Source organism: Glandiceps talaboti, chromosome 6, assembly GCF_964340395.1.
Source record: "Glandiceps talaboti chromosome 6, keGlaTala1.1, whole genome shotgun sequence".
In the NCBI taxonomy this organism is placed as follows: domain Eukaryota; kingdom Metazoa; phylum Hemichordata; class Enteropneusta; family Spengelidae; genus Glandiceps; species Glandiceps talaboti.
The window spans coordinates 11,025,647-11,037,974 of record NC_135554.1 but is presented as its reverse complement, the minus strand read 5'-3'; the positions used below and the strand labels follow the sequence as shown (position 1 = coordinate 11,037,974).

The 12,328-nt window shown below is 35.6% G+C and overlaps 2 protein-coding genes across 5 annotated transcripts; both read left to right on the top strand.

Moving 5' to 3' along the window:
* Positions 1-2,012: 2,012 nt before the first annotated feature.
* On the top strand, positions 2,013-4,849 carry LOC144436831 (uncharacterized). The gene is made up of 4 exons (XM_078125690.1): positions 2,013-2,073; positions 2,421-2,600; positions 2,912-3,205; positions 3,934-4,849. Exons 1-4 carry the CDS (start codon positions 2,013-2,015, stop codon positions 4,068-4,070), a joined length of 672 nt encoding a protein of 223 aa, XP_077981816.1. The 3' UTR covers positions 4,071-4,849.
* Positions 3,962-10,507, top strand: LOC144436212 (uncharacterized). 4 transcript variants are annotated; one of them, XM_078124938.1, is made up of 6 exons: positions 3,962-4,086; positions 5,646-5,801; positions 6,126-6,275; positions 7,165-7,267; positions 7,613-7,641; positions 7,891-10,507. In XM_078124938.1, exons 2-6 carry the CDS (start codon positions 5,663-5,665, stop codon positions 8,073-8,075), a joined length of 606 nt encoding a protein of 201 aa, XP_077981064.1. In that variant the 5' UTR covers positions 3,962-4,086; positions 5,646-5,662; the 3' UTR covers positions 8,076-10,507. The 4 variants fall into 4 exon arrangements, with proteins under 4 accessions (XP_077981064.1, XP_077981067.1, XP_077981065.1 ...); XM_078124941.1 differs by having other exon boundaries at positions 4,005-4,039; XM_078124939.1 differs by having other exon boundaries at positions 4,013-4,119.
* The last annotated feature ends 1,821 nt before the right edge of the window (positions 10,508-12,328 follow it).

The window sequence follows — 12,328 nt, the reverse complement described above, 5'->3', positions numbered from 1 at the left end:
AGTGTATTGAATATGTAGGATCATGTGTCTGCAGTGAGGAAGGAAATTTAAACTATTTCAACAATTGCCTAGCATGTAGTTATGTATAAACTTACCTTTGTCCCGGTTTGTATTTTTTTTCTGTAAAAAATAAATGTCTGAACGAATACTAACATTAAATACATTGCTTTATCGCCTCTCAGATTTGAAATAGGTGTTTTAGTATGTATGTCGATCATGATTTTTCCAAGGAGGATAACGTTCATTCAACACATCCGCTATTTCTTATCGGTGATAGTCATTCGTGCGTACATAAGAGCTTAATTATCTAATTACACGTACAGAAAACAAGATTTTACGTGAAAGGAAACTGATGCATCCTTTGATGTATACAAGTCCATAGAGAGAGAGAGAGAGAGAGAGAGAGAGAGAGAGAGAGAGAGAGAGAGAGAGAGAGAGAGAGAGAGAGTCATGTGCTACAGAGCTGTTTGTGTTACCGTGTCCTGTAGAGTAACATCTCCCCCCCCCCCCATTGGTACATTATACATTTTAAGTGATCCATTCTGTCATGCTACACAGCATAGCATGTTATATTATCCGGACAAGTGGTCTCACGCAAAGGGAGTATACACGTGACGCCCTAGGTTTGTTTTCAGTCAGTTTGCAAATTATATAAAAAAAATATAAATTCATGTTCAGCTTGTGCCCCTTTCACATACGTTTTACCCATCTTTACCCTCTGTATATGGCGAATACTGCATACTGGTAAGTCCCGTAGAAAAACGCTACTTTTAGACATACGTCATAGAGTTATTACAGTTTCGTCAAGCGATGGCGCTGTTCACTTTCCCCTATTACTACTAGTATGTAGAGCTGTGACCTTGCGTGCCCTTTGGAGTGTTTCCTTCCTGTGACTATTACCTGTGTTGCAACTTAAGGTAAGTGAAGATAGATATCAACCTGGACACAGTTCTTTATTAATGTCTCAGTTACACCAACTATAATCACGAGTATATGTGAAATGTCGACGGTACCCTGAATGTCCAAGGTGTGTTGTAAGAGTCCTTACAGATAAGAAAAGCGATATACGATGCATTCTTTGTAATATCGTACGTAGGCCTACTAAACTTTATTTACACGGAAGTTAAAACGTCGTACAAAACTCAGTAAATACCTGTCTTATAAAGGCTATTAGGACCACCGAAATTCACATTGATCGCACTCGCACTTTTCGTGTAGGGCTTGTGAATATTTCTTCTGGATTTGAAAGAAATTAGATGTGCAAAATGTAACGAAGTGTGTTTGTTTACGTCTGTATTGTTCACAAAGGGTCGAAAGTAGATTGCATTCGATCGATGTTATGGCGTCCATTCGAGGCTAGTGGGTCTCGCAATATGTAAATTGAGTTCATAAACGCATGCCACTGAGATCTTCTTTCTTGAATATAATTCTGAGACAGGGAGATTGTCATGCCTTTTTCATTGCCAAAACAAAAGTGAAAGGGAACCATAACATGACGATCGAGGATGGCAACGATACAATTCGGTTATCACTGATCTATACATATACATATACATACAGTTCGAATTCATTGGTCATTCACTTGAACGTATTTACTCACCTGTGATTTTGAAAATGAACACGGTGACTAACAATTGTCTTCGTATTTAGAAAGTCTACTTATAAAATGTCTTTAAACTAACATAGTTTCAAAACTGATATGACAAGGAAACGATGATGCACAGCCAAAAATCAGAAATGTTTACTGTCAATTATATTAGTCATATGTTTATGTTTATGTTTTCATGGGATTTGGCGCGAAAAGGGAAAATCTGCTTTGAGGCAGTTCTTTCTTTTATACATAGTTTGCAGACCTCACCAAAAATTACATAGCTTTGGCAAAAAAAGCTTCTGTTGAGACACCACAATTACCCTACCCCGTTTTAAAAAATCATACCTAGGTTTTAAAAGCTATACATTTGCTATGGGTGTACGTAGGTTTTGTTCTTATTTCAACGGTCATGGAACACAACATGGTTAACTCAATATGTGCTTTATGTTTAGTTGTGCTCATAATTATTCGGTTAACTCAAGGTGGGTTGGTCTTCATCTTAACATCTACATGTACATGATAGTTATAACTATTAAGCTTAAAATCTTGAAGAAAAGAAAACAACATAAATCATTTTCAAATGTTTTTTTATGAGTATTGATATTTCAAGTTTTAATTTTGAAAGTGGCATTTAAAAAATCCATGACTTATGTAATTATGTGTATTCATTAAGCTTACCCTACAAGGAATAACCTTGTTCATTATCTATAGGTCTAAAGGTTGCAATAAGCCAAAGGTTAGAATAGTTTGATATGTATATCAATTTTGCAACTGCTGTATAAAAATGTGAATATAAATGTATACCAATACTGATTTCTTTAATTTCTAGGTGTCTGTAATACTCTGCCTACATTATATGGTACAGTAACAACTACATGTACCACATCACAAGTGGAAAATACCCAGTGTACATATACATGTGATTCAGGTTATCATACTATAGATGGGACAGATTCAGTTACCATCACATGTAACGTTGATGGATCTTGGAGTACTGAGAATGTTGTTGGTAGGTAATATACACAATGATAGAGCATGTAGGTACAGCATAATTGATTTATCATCATTACACCGATACATTTGTATCTTTTACATTACTTCAAGTTCAAACAAGTCAAAAAGGTCGAAAACAATCTAAATGCAAACTGTACTGTGGCCATAAAATGAGAGACGCCCTCAAGCGAAAACGGTGATAGGTGGAAGTACATTTGCTAGTACCCATAAATGCATTAACATGTATACATAGTACATAAAGGAGTAAATTATCATTTATGTATATGCAACATACCATGCAGTGTTTTTCTTGCTTTTGTTTTACAGGACAACTGTCAGTATCATTGGTTCAACAGAGTCCGCTTCTATTAATCAACACAACAGACTTACAACTAGACTGTACTGTTAATCTACCAAGTAATGATGCAACAGTAGAATGGAGTCTAGATGGCCAGGTTTTACCAGATACTGCAACACCAACAGATAGTGGTGTAACATTAACAAGAATTAATCCTGATCCCATCAGTGATAGTGGTGTTTACGTATGCAGTGCAACTACAGGTGATGCAACTGACACTCAAGTTATTATTAGCTCTGCAAGTATCAGTATTGATGTACAAGGTAAACCACTATGTTTGTCTTTACAACCCATTATAAACGTTCAAGACATATAATAAGCGATTTAATTACAATACAAAAACTATGAGACTGTGAATATCAAAGTATCAAAGTAGCAATGTTTTCTCATCAGAAATGTGTATGTACAAGGCGTGCATGACTTGACAATTGTAGTATCAAATTATGCAACATTGATATTTGTACATGCAGAATGTCATTCTCACCGTCTTTACCATCATCCTGTGCCTGTATATATATTTGGATGTTTCTTATCAAAGTATGATGCAACCATAATTGAAAATATTGTACAATTCAATGTTTACTGATGTATTAGAGGTATGTATGTGTCATACATGTACTAAAGTAAATATATTGTACAAAAAAGTGTCAGTTCTGTTCATGTACCTTAGCAATATCATTTCACAAATTAAACATAAATGCCAAGTAGTTAAAAAGGTGTGGAACCTGACTGATAAATATGTCACATTTAATATTTGAGCAGTTAATAGTTAAGGCAGACCTTTGAAATAATATAAACTACTTGAGTAAAGCAATTGATTTGTGTATATTTAAATTAAATGCATCTTCCAAGGTTGCCTTCTTTAGGTGTCAGTATCATAATTTATCAATATGTTTTTTTCCTGTGCTCAAAAATACCATAAATTATGAAGTGTTTCAGCATTATTTACTGAATTGTTATTTCCTGTCTTCCAATGTTTATTTGCATGTAGTACCAGCAACAATATCAGAAGAACCTATGGACCAAAATACACCATTAACCCAGACTGTTGTCTTTGATTGCGTTGGACATGGTAAATCCATTGCTGCACTAACCTGGTACAAGGATGAGACTCGAGTTTCCTTATGAGTGCTGTAATTTTCTGGTGACCTCCAATTTATACACTGTGACCTCCAATGTATTTATGTAATATGACTCTAAGTGTATTCATGTAATGTGACCCCAATGTATTCATGTAATTTGACCCCAATGTATTAATGTGGTATGACCCCCCAGTGTATTAATGTAATGTGACCCCCAGTTTATTCATGTAATGCAACCCCAGTGTATTCATGTGATATGACATTCAGTGAATTCATGTAATATGACCCCAGTGTATTCATGTAATGTGATCCCAAGTGTCTTCATGTGATATGCCCCAAATGTATCCATGTGATATGGCCTTCAGTGTAATATGCCCCAGTGCATTCATGTAATATGACCTCCAATGTATTCATGTGATATGACATTCAGTGTATTCATGTAATGTGATCCCAGTGTATTCATGTGATATGGCCTTCAGTGTAATATGCCCCAGTGTATTCATGTGATATGTCCCGCGCCCGCAGTGTATTCATTTTATATGACCCCAGTGTATTCATGTAATGTGGCCCCCAGTGTATTCATGTAATATGACCCCAAGTGTATTCATGTGATATGACCGAAGTGTATTCATGTAATGTGACCACCAGTGTATTCATGTAATATGACCCCAGTGTATTTATATAATGTGTCCCCCAGTGTATTCATGTGATGTAACTCCAATGTATTCATGTAATATGACCCCAGTGTATACATGTGATGTAACTCCAATGAATTCATGTAATATGACCCCAGTGTATTTATATAATGTGACCCCCCCCAGTGTATTCATGTGATGTAACTCCAATGTATTCATGTAATATGACCCCAGTGTATTTATATAATGCGACCCCCCCCCCAGTGTATTCATGTAATATGACCCCAGTGTATTTATATAATGTGACCCCCCCCCCCGTGTATTCATGTGATGTAACTCCAATGTATTCATGTAATATGACCCCAGTGTATTTATATAATGTGACCCCCCCCCCAGTGTATTCATGTAATATGACCCCAGTGTATTTATATAATGTGACCCCCCCCCCAGTGTATTCATGTAATATGCCCCCAGTGTATCCAGGTGATATGACCTTCAGTGTATTCATGCAATATGACCCCAATGTATACATGCGATATGTCCCTCAGTGTATAATCATTTATGAAATGTTACCCCAAGTGTATTCATGTAGTGTGACCCCAGTGTATTCGTGTAATATGACCCTCTGTGTATCCATGTTATATGACCCCCCAGTGTTCATGCAATGTCACCCCGGTGTTTTCATGCAATGTTCTCAACAAATACTTTATTAGCAAAGGATGGCAAAATGAGAGAGCAGTAAGTACACTGCATATACTACATTAATTTATTGCTACAATCTCTGACAAGAGAGAACCAATTCTATTTTCCATGTTGCAATGTTGATAACAACTTGTTTCAATCGATAAAAACGTCAAGTTCCTGTCTGCCTGTCTTTAATACAATTCTTAATTAAAATTCAGCTAGACGTAGCACTCCGTCCGCTCGGGGTCATGACCATGGTGATCGAGAGTATCTTAATTTTCGGACCTTCCCTTAATCTGTAGGAACTGGTCCTCCAAGAATGGTTGTCATAGAAGCAGTATCTGCCACTAAACTGAATGTCACATGGATGGAACCAACACGTGTCGTGGGTGTGCTAGAATCCTACAATGTCTATTACAAATCAAAAGATGAATCGGACTATTCTACGTCGATACGCAGTAAGTCCTATGCTCATTATTTTCTTTAGTTAATAGGAATATGGATCAGCATTCATTACCTAATGAAAGACAATTAGTTCACCATAGTATTGCAATAAATTGTCAAGGAACCTTTCTGTATTTTATTTTATTATCAACAAGTCTCCCGGACTATTGACGATACTTTGTTAAAACTCTGAAGTTTCTCAAGAAATAATGTATGCGGGAACTGATATCAACTTATAAAGACAATATAAAACTGTAAACCTACTGTCATTACAGATTGGAGTTTTGATAGAATAGGTATAAAGTTATTCTTTGCGATATTGTTTTTCTTTCCTCCAGCTTCTGGTCCAGTTACACATCTTGTGGTTGATGGTTTAGAAGCTGACACAGTATATGACATACAGGTGACTGCAAACACTAAGGATACAGATGGTACTACTGCAGAAAGTGAATTCTCAGATGTTGTTAGTCACCGTACATTGGAAGGGGGTAGGTCCATGTCCTTTGTTGAATATATTACGAATTGTTTGGGGTTTTTTTTGGCCAATTCTGAACATCGCAAAAGGAAGGTCAGTAGATTTGAACAATCAATATGATACATAAATAACTTGAATGAAATAACTTAGGCCCAACAAACAAAAACTGTGTTGTTCCGATTATACTCAATTGTAAAATAGGTGGGATAGGTAGAGTTTTTATTTTATTGTTTCATATATTTTTTTTTCATATGCGAGTGTCTGGTTCAGGTATTTACATTTTTCGTTGTTTTCCGTATGGATTCTGTTTTATTAGTTTCTTCTCATCAGATGTACAGCCATTACAGATTGGAAGAACAGTTTTATATTGTCTTTATAAGTTGATATCAGTTTCCGCATCCAATATTTCTTGAGAAACTTCAGAGTTTTCACAATTTTTTTTTCTTGAATATGTGACAATATTTTAGGGTAGGTGAGAAAAACTAGGTGGGGTCGGGTACCCGGAACCAGGCATTTTATTTCCTTTAGGCTTTACAAGATTGTTAATGTATATACACACTGCCTTCTCTAGCCATCGAAACCATATGTCGTGAATGTAAAGACGTCTTCCTTGTTAGCAACAAAAAATGTTGGAACGGAATAATCTTTCAGTAATTTATGAAATGAAAGATCAGCTTTGACTTAATGTTAATTTTGTTGTGTCGGTTTTGAGAGCACTGACATCATCAGTGATCGCAAAGTTACGTACGTCACAATGCTGCCCCTGTTTTCGCCAAAGTAAAGTACGTGGAAATGTCACAATATCACTTCGCTACCATATAAATCTATAAATATCAGTTGCCTTACCAAAGTCATTTTGACTCAGAATACATTGCTTAATTCTGTTTAATTGAAATCAAAAGGTTCATCGCCTGGAAATACTGTCGTCATAGTAACAGTGGTTGTTTTGGTTCTTCTCCTTATTTTGGTGATAGTGATTATCGTCGTGATTGTGATCGTCGTGAGGTGAGTGTTCTTCACATTTTAAAAAAATGAGGGTTTTGCAATTAAGTAAACTGTATTCAGTATTTATTGTAGTTATAGTTATTGTTTTCCCTCGGCATGTTATCTGACAACCGTAGACATCTTAATTTTCAAAACATTTGTTGCAGTTTAGTAATTTATAACAGACGTGATCCACAAATGTTATATAACTAATACTCTCTCTCTCTCTCTCTCTCTCTCTCTCTCTCTCTCTCTCTCTCTCTCTCTCTCTCTCTCTCTCTCTCTCTCTCTCTCTCTCTCTCTCTCTCTCTCTCTCTCTCTCTCTCTCTCTCTCTCTCTCTCTCTCTCTCTCTCTCTGAAATATAGGAGGAAAATGAAAACCACGGCGGAGAATGGTAATGTAACGATGCCCATACGCTTATTAAATAAGAAAACTCTATATCAAGCATATTTATGTGTTTTTCAAATATCAACTTCATGACCCTTGTAGCTTGATGTCATCCTCTCTTCATCATGTTTGTGTAATGCAACACGTAATTCATTAAATCAGTTCGAAAATTGACAATGTTTTATTCCAAACAAAGCATTTGCTTAACATATATGACCTCGCAAAATACTAAGTCTGACATTTGTTTCGTTAACAGTGCCTGGAGAAACAGATGATAATTATACAGAATTGACTGGTGTTAGAAACCAACACATCTACACTGGCCTTCAAAGGAATACTACCACTGGTGACGATTCCCAGGTTAATGAAAGCTATGCAAATGGGGATCAGTCTGGTTCCATGGATGAAGACAAACACGACTATGACGAAATTGAAAAATAAATAAATCTAACCCAGCTGACCCTTCGTCATATATAAATAATTAACATACAGTTTTCCATTGCAAATCAAGTGACGGTTTTCTACTTGATACTAATTTCTTGAAGTTTAGGTCTAAATGATATCGGCCCGATTGCTGAATAACATTAGCCTGATTGCTGTTAACATTTGATAGCATTGGCTGAAGTGCTGTTAACATTAAATAACATTAGCCTGATTGCTGTTAACATTTAATAACATTGGCCCAATCGCTGTTAACATTAAATAACATTAGCCTGATTGCTGTTAACATTTAATAACATTGGCCCAATTGCTGTTAACATTTAATAACATTAGCCCAATTGCTGTTAACATTTAATAATATTAGCCCAATTGCTGTTAACATTTAATAACATTAGCCTGATTGCTGTTAACATTTAAAAGCATTGGTCTAGTTGTTGTTAACATTAAATAACACGGGCCTGATTGCTAACAGTAAATAATATTGGCCTGATTGATGCTAACTTAAAAAAACATTGGTCTGATTGCTGTTAACATTTAATAACATAACCCCCAATTGCTGTTAACATTAAATGACACGGACCTGATTGCTAACATTTAATAACATAGACCCCAATTGCTGTTAACATTAAATACCATTAACCTGATTGCTGTTAACATTAAATAGCATTGTCCCAATTGCTGTGAACATTAAATGACACTGCAATGTATCAAATATTATGAACTAAAATACTTGATTTTTTTTTGTATATTTTAGAAAAAAATGTTATGAATATCAAACTCTATCATAGTCGTATATTTAGTGATCATTTATACCATGCTTTTATATGTCCACATACGTAAAGGGAATTTAAACTTTGTGACATCACCAAAATGCTGTTAATCATTAGTTTATGTTTAACGTTGTAATGACATACGTTAAATTTGGAAATCAATACTTAAGATCCAACCATATATACTACCATGTAGTACCAAATATAATCGCAGATAAAAGGAGGTAAGGGAGAACCATTTGATTTCTGAGGGGGTGTGGAGGAAGTGGGTGTGACAGTTATTTCTTTTCCCATCACCGTGACAGAAAATTTTATTTCCTATTGTCAGTCCTGCATCAAATTATTTTTTCCATATGCAGAAGCAATGGAAATTTATTTTCTCGTTTATCAATTTCGTAACATGACGTTCATAATTAAACCTACACTGGTTCACTACTAACTTGTTCTGTGTAAGTAACAATAAGTAGCAGTTTACAATCCATGCTCCTGCTATTTAAATTTTATATCCAACAGATAACGTTTGGTACAAAAATCCATGAGGAGCTGACTGATCTGGGGAGTAACATATATAGGGCTTGCTCAAAAATATTGAAAATATTAGCGCCAACTTAAGTGGCGCGCCTCCAGAGAAAATTAGAGAATCGGATTCTCAAATTTTGCTGTTTTCACTACATTGCAATATTTTTTTACTACTGTCTGTTGGAACAATTTTTTTCTCGAGCCATTACAGGATAAAAAAAAATATTTTCCACCTTCACCTGCAGACAAATTTTCTTTCCCCCCCCCCCAATCAAATAGTTCTCACCTTGAAGCTGCACGTGCTGTAACAAGAACTTTATTGGAAGTGTTTTGTTAGTTAGTGCTCCAGTTACAACTATTACAGATTTAAATCCCATTAGTAATAATGCACAATAGTTTATGCTTTCAAATCACCATTCTTGTAATTTTGTCAATATTTTTTATAAATTCTTTTTATAACAATTTCAGTTATTGAATTGTTTATCAAATCCCCCAGCAGAGTCTGGGTAAAAAAACAATGTCGCCGATTGTTACAATATGGCTGCACGGAGAGCTAACCCATAACATGACCTCTGTAGTAGAACCACATGGTGATTTAGCAACTCCAGCTCAGTTTATTTTGATTTATCTCCTGATGACAAAATTGGTTTTCAAAACGTTTATACATTGATTTCTGTTAAATATACATAGAGTTCATGAAAATAAAAATTCAGAATCATTTTTATCCAATCAGTGCCTGTCCCAGATTTTGTCAGCGACCATGTTGCTTGTACTTTCCCAGACTCTGCTGCGTGGGGGGGGGGGGGGGGGGGGTTATGCCCTCAACGGCAAGAGGCAGGGTAACAAAAACTAGGGTAGTGCTGCCTTCAATTGGGCCATATTGGATTTTGTTGTAAATTGTGCTATTCAAATACTGAAGATAAATGTCTTATTTATAAACAATGCAAATATGAATTACTATTTCTGTTCGGGAAAATATCTGTATAAAAAGAACAATTCTTTGGAAGATAAAGGAACACACTGGTCGCTGGTTGACATACCAACTACAACTACCAACTGTACTGACTTTGTATATATACGCTACACTAGCGTTTGGTGGAATTGTACATAATCGTAATTTACCGGAATATGTTTCAGAATTAAGTCAAGTCTATTTTATCAATAAACTAATTATTATTTACACCATGTATGTTATTGTTAAATATGCATTTTAAAAAAGTAGTGAATGTGTGATGTAAACTCTGTGATAGGGCAAAAGTAGCCGCCATTGATGCGTAGGAGTTCGGATATTTATATAACCTAGCTGTTAATTTTCTTTTCCGTTTTCTTTTTTTTACATTTCTTTGTGTTTGCCTATCATCATACATGTACCGGGCCTTTCTTCTGTTTTATTCATTATCCATTGTACATGTACATGACTGAAATACAGCAGTTCATCAAAGCCCACACAGTTTGATTTATATCGGTGTCAATTGGTATTTTGTTCGAGCCACCTACAATGTATACAGGCTTTTGATAGTTATGATTCTCAACTTCAGGTGACATAGCAGCATCCTATCAAACTGTGTCTTTTGTACACTATTGCAAACTAGGCACACGTGGTATTTGAAGCACGTCATAACACAACATAATCAATTCAGGAGTGCTAACCTACCCCTCTGATCCCCTCCCCCTCCCTTTCATTTCCCGACCCTAAAGAATGACAACTTTCAAAGATTAGTTGATAGAGTTTTGGGACCATTTGATTGTTTGCATAGTTTTATTCCACTCGGTCATAGGGTTGTGGGTCATCTATAAATTAAACACAAAGCTCCTCCACACCCCCCCCCCCCCTGTTTGCATCGCATATCCATATATATATATATATATATATATATATATATATATATATATATATATATATATATATATATATATATATATATATATATATATATATATTCGCTTTTGTCATATACTTTTTTTAAACCATAACCAGAACAATGAACCTCTAGAGGGCACCCTCGTTCAAAAGCTTGATTCCCATCAATTTTATTCCCAAATCTCCCATCATGATCTATGACTGGTACACATTTGATGACTTCTAAATCCGAGATGCATTTCACCGTAATGAAGGTGTTGCAATCTGGTTGTGACATGGGTGAACATATCTGTGCTCAGTGCCCGTCAAACGAGATGTTATTTTCTCTTGGTGTATTTTTTAAAATTCAAACGTCAATATATTCCACCATATTTTCATAACCACCGACATACGAAAATATTGCAAAAAAAAAACCAGTAACTTCTGATCAGGGACGTACAGATTTGTAAATTTTATTTTCTTGTCAATCTGCATAATATTTTTTGACCAATGGCCTTTGACTTCAAAACCTATCATATATAAGCTTTGACAATAGCTGTAATATATATATACGTCTTCCAGAAAACATGCACGAAAAACAGAAAACTGATGAAATTGTAATTATCAGTAACGATACATTTGTGTAGCTGAATACAGTTTCATAATAACTAGAATATGATAATGAGCTTCCTACGCGTCAAAATTGAAAGTTTTGTGTATCCGCTATGTGATAATAGCTGATATATAATTACTGGGTGAAATAAGGCAGCACAAAGCATCGAACTGTGTTCGTATGTGTCATAATGTAGTCCATTCAGCTAACTGCTTTTCAACTCTCTTCTTTTGAGTTTACGTATGCGCTTCTTTTCAAGTCTCTTCTTTTTAATGTGTGTGAAATGAAAGAGGGACATCATTGACAATGCGAGTCGTATTATGTTAATCTGTTTGCGCAGACACTCACACAACGGCGGGATATAGTAGTCCTGCTTTACGTGTATTCACTACTCAAGGACACCAGCAACAAGGTGCGGTCTTTATGCTTTCAATTTCTCTATATGTTAGGGAGCATTCGTTTTTTACGGGGAGGGGGGGGGGCGGTGGAATTCGGGGGGGGGGGGGTTGAC

Excerpts from the sequence above, each read along its gene's own strand:
- LOC144436831 (XM_078125690.1), top strand. The coding sequence starts at position 2,013 with ATGGTTAACTCAATATGTGCTTTATGTTTAGTTGTGCTCATAATTATT. Across the intron at positions 2,074-2,420 it reads AATTATTCGGTTAACTCAAG|GTGTCTGTAATACTCTGCCT; the intron begins GTGGGTTGGTCT and ends TTTAATTTCTAG. Across the intron at positions 2,601-2,911 it reads GAGTACTGAGAATGTTGTTG|GACAACTGTCAGTATCATTG; the intron begins GTAGGTAATATA and ends TTTGTTTTACAG.
- LOC144436212 (XM_078124938.1), top strand. The coding sequence starts at position 5,663 with ATGGTTGTCATAGAAGCAGTATCTGCCACTAAACTGAATGTCACATGG. Across the intron at positions 5,802-6,125 it reads CTATTCTACGTCGATACGCA|CTTCTGGTCCAGTTACACAT; the intron begins GTAAGTCCTATG and ends TCTTTCCTCCAG. Across the intron at positions 7,642-7,890 it reads GAAAACCACGGCGGAGAATG|TGCCTGGAGAAACAGATGAT; the intron begins GTAATGTAACGA and ends TTTCGTTAACAG.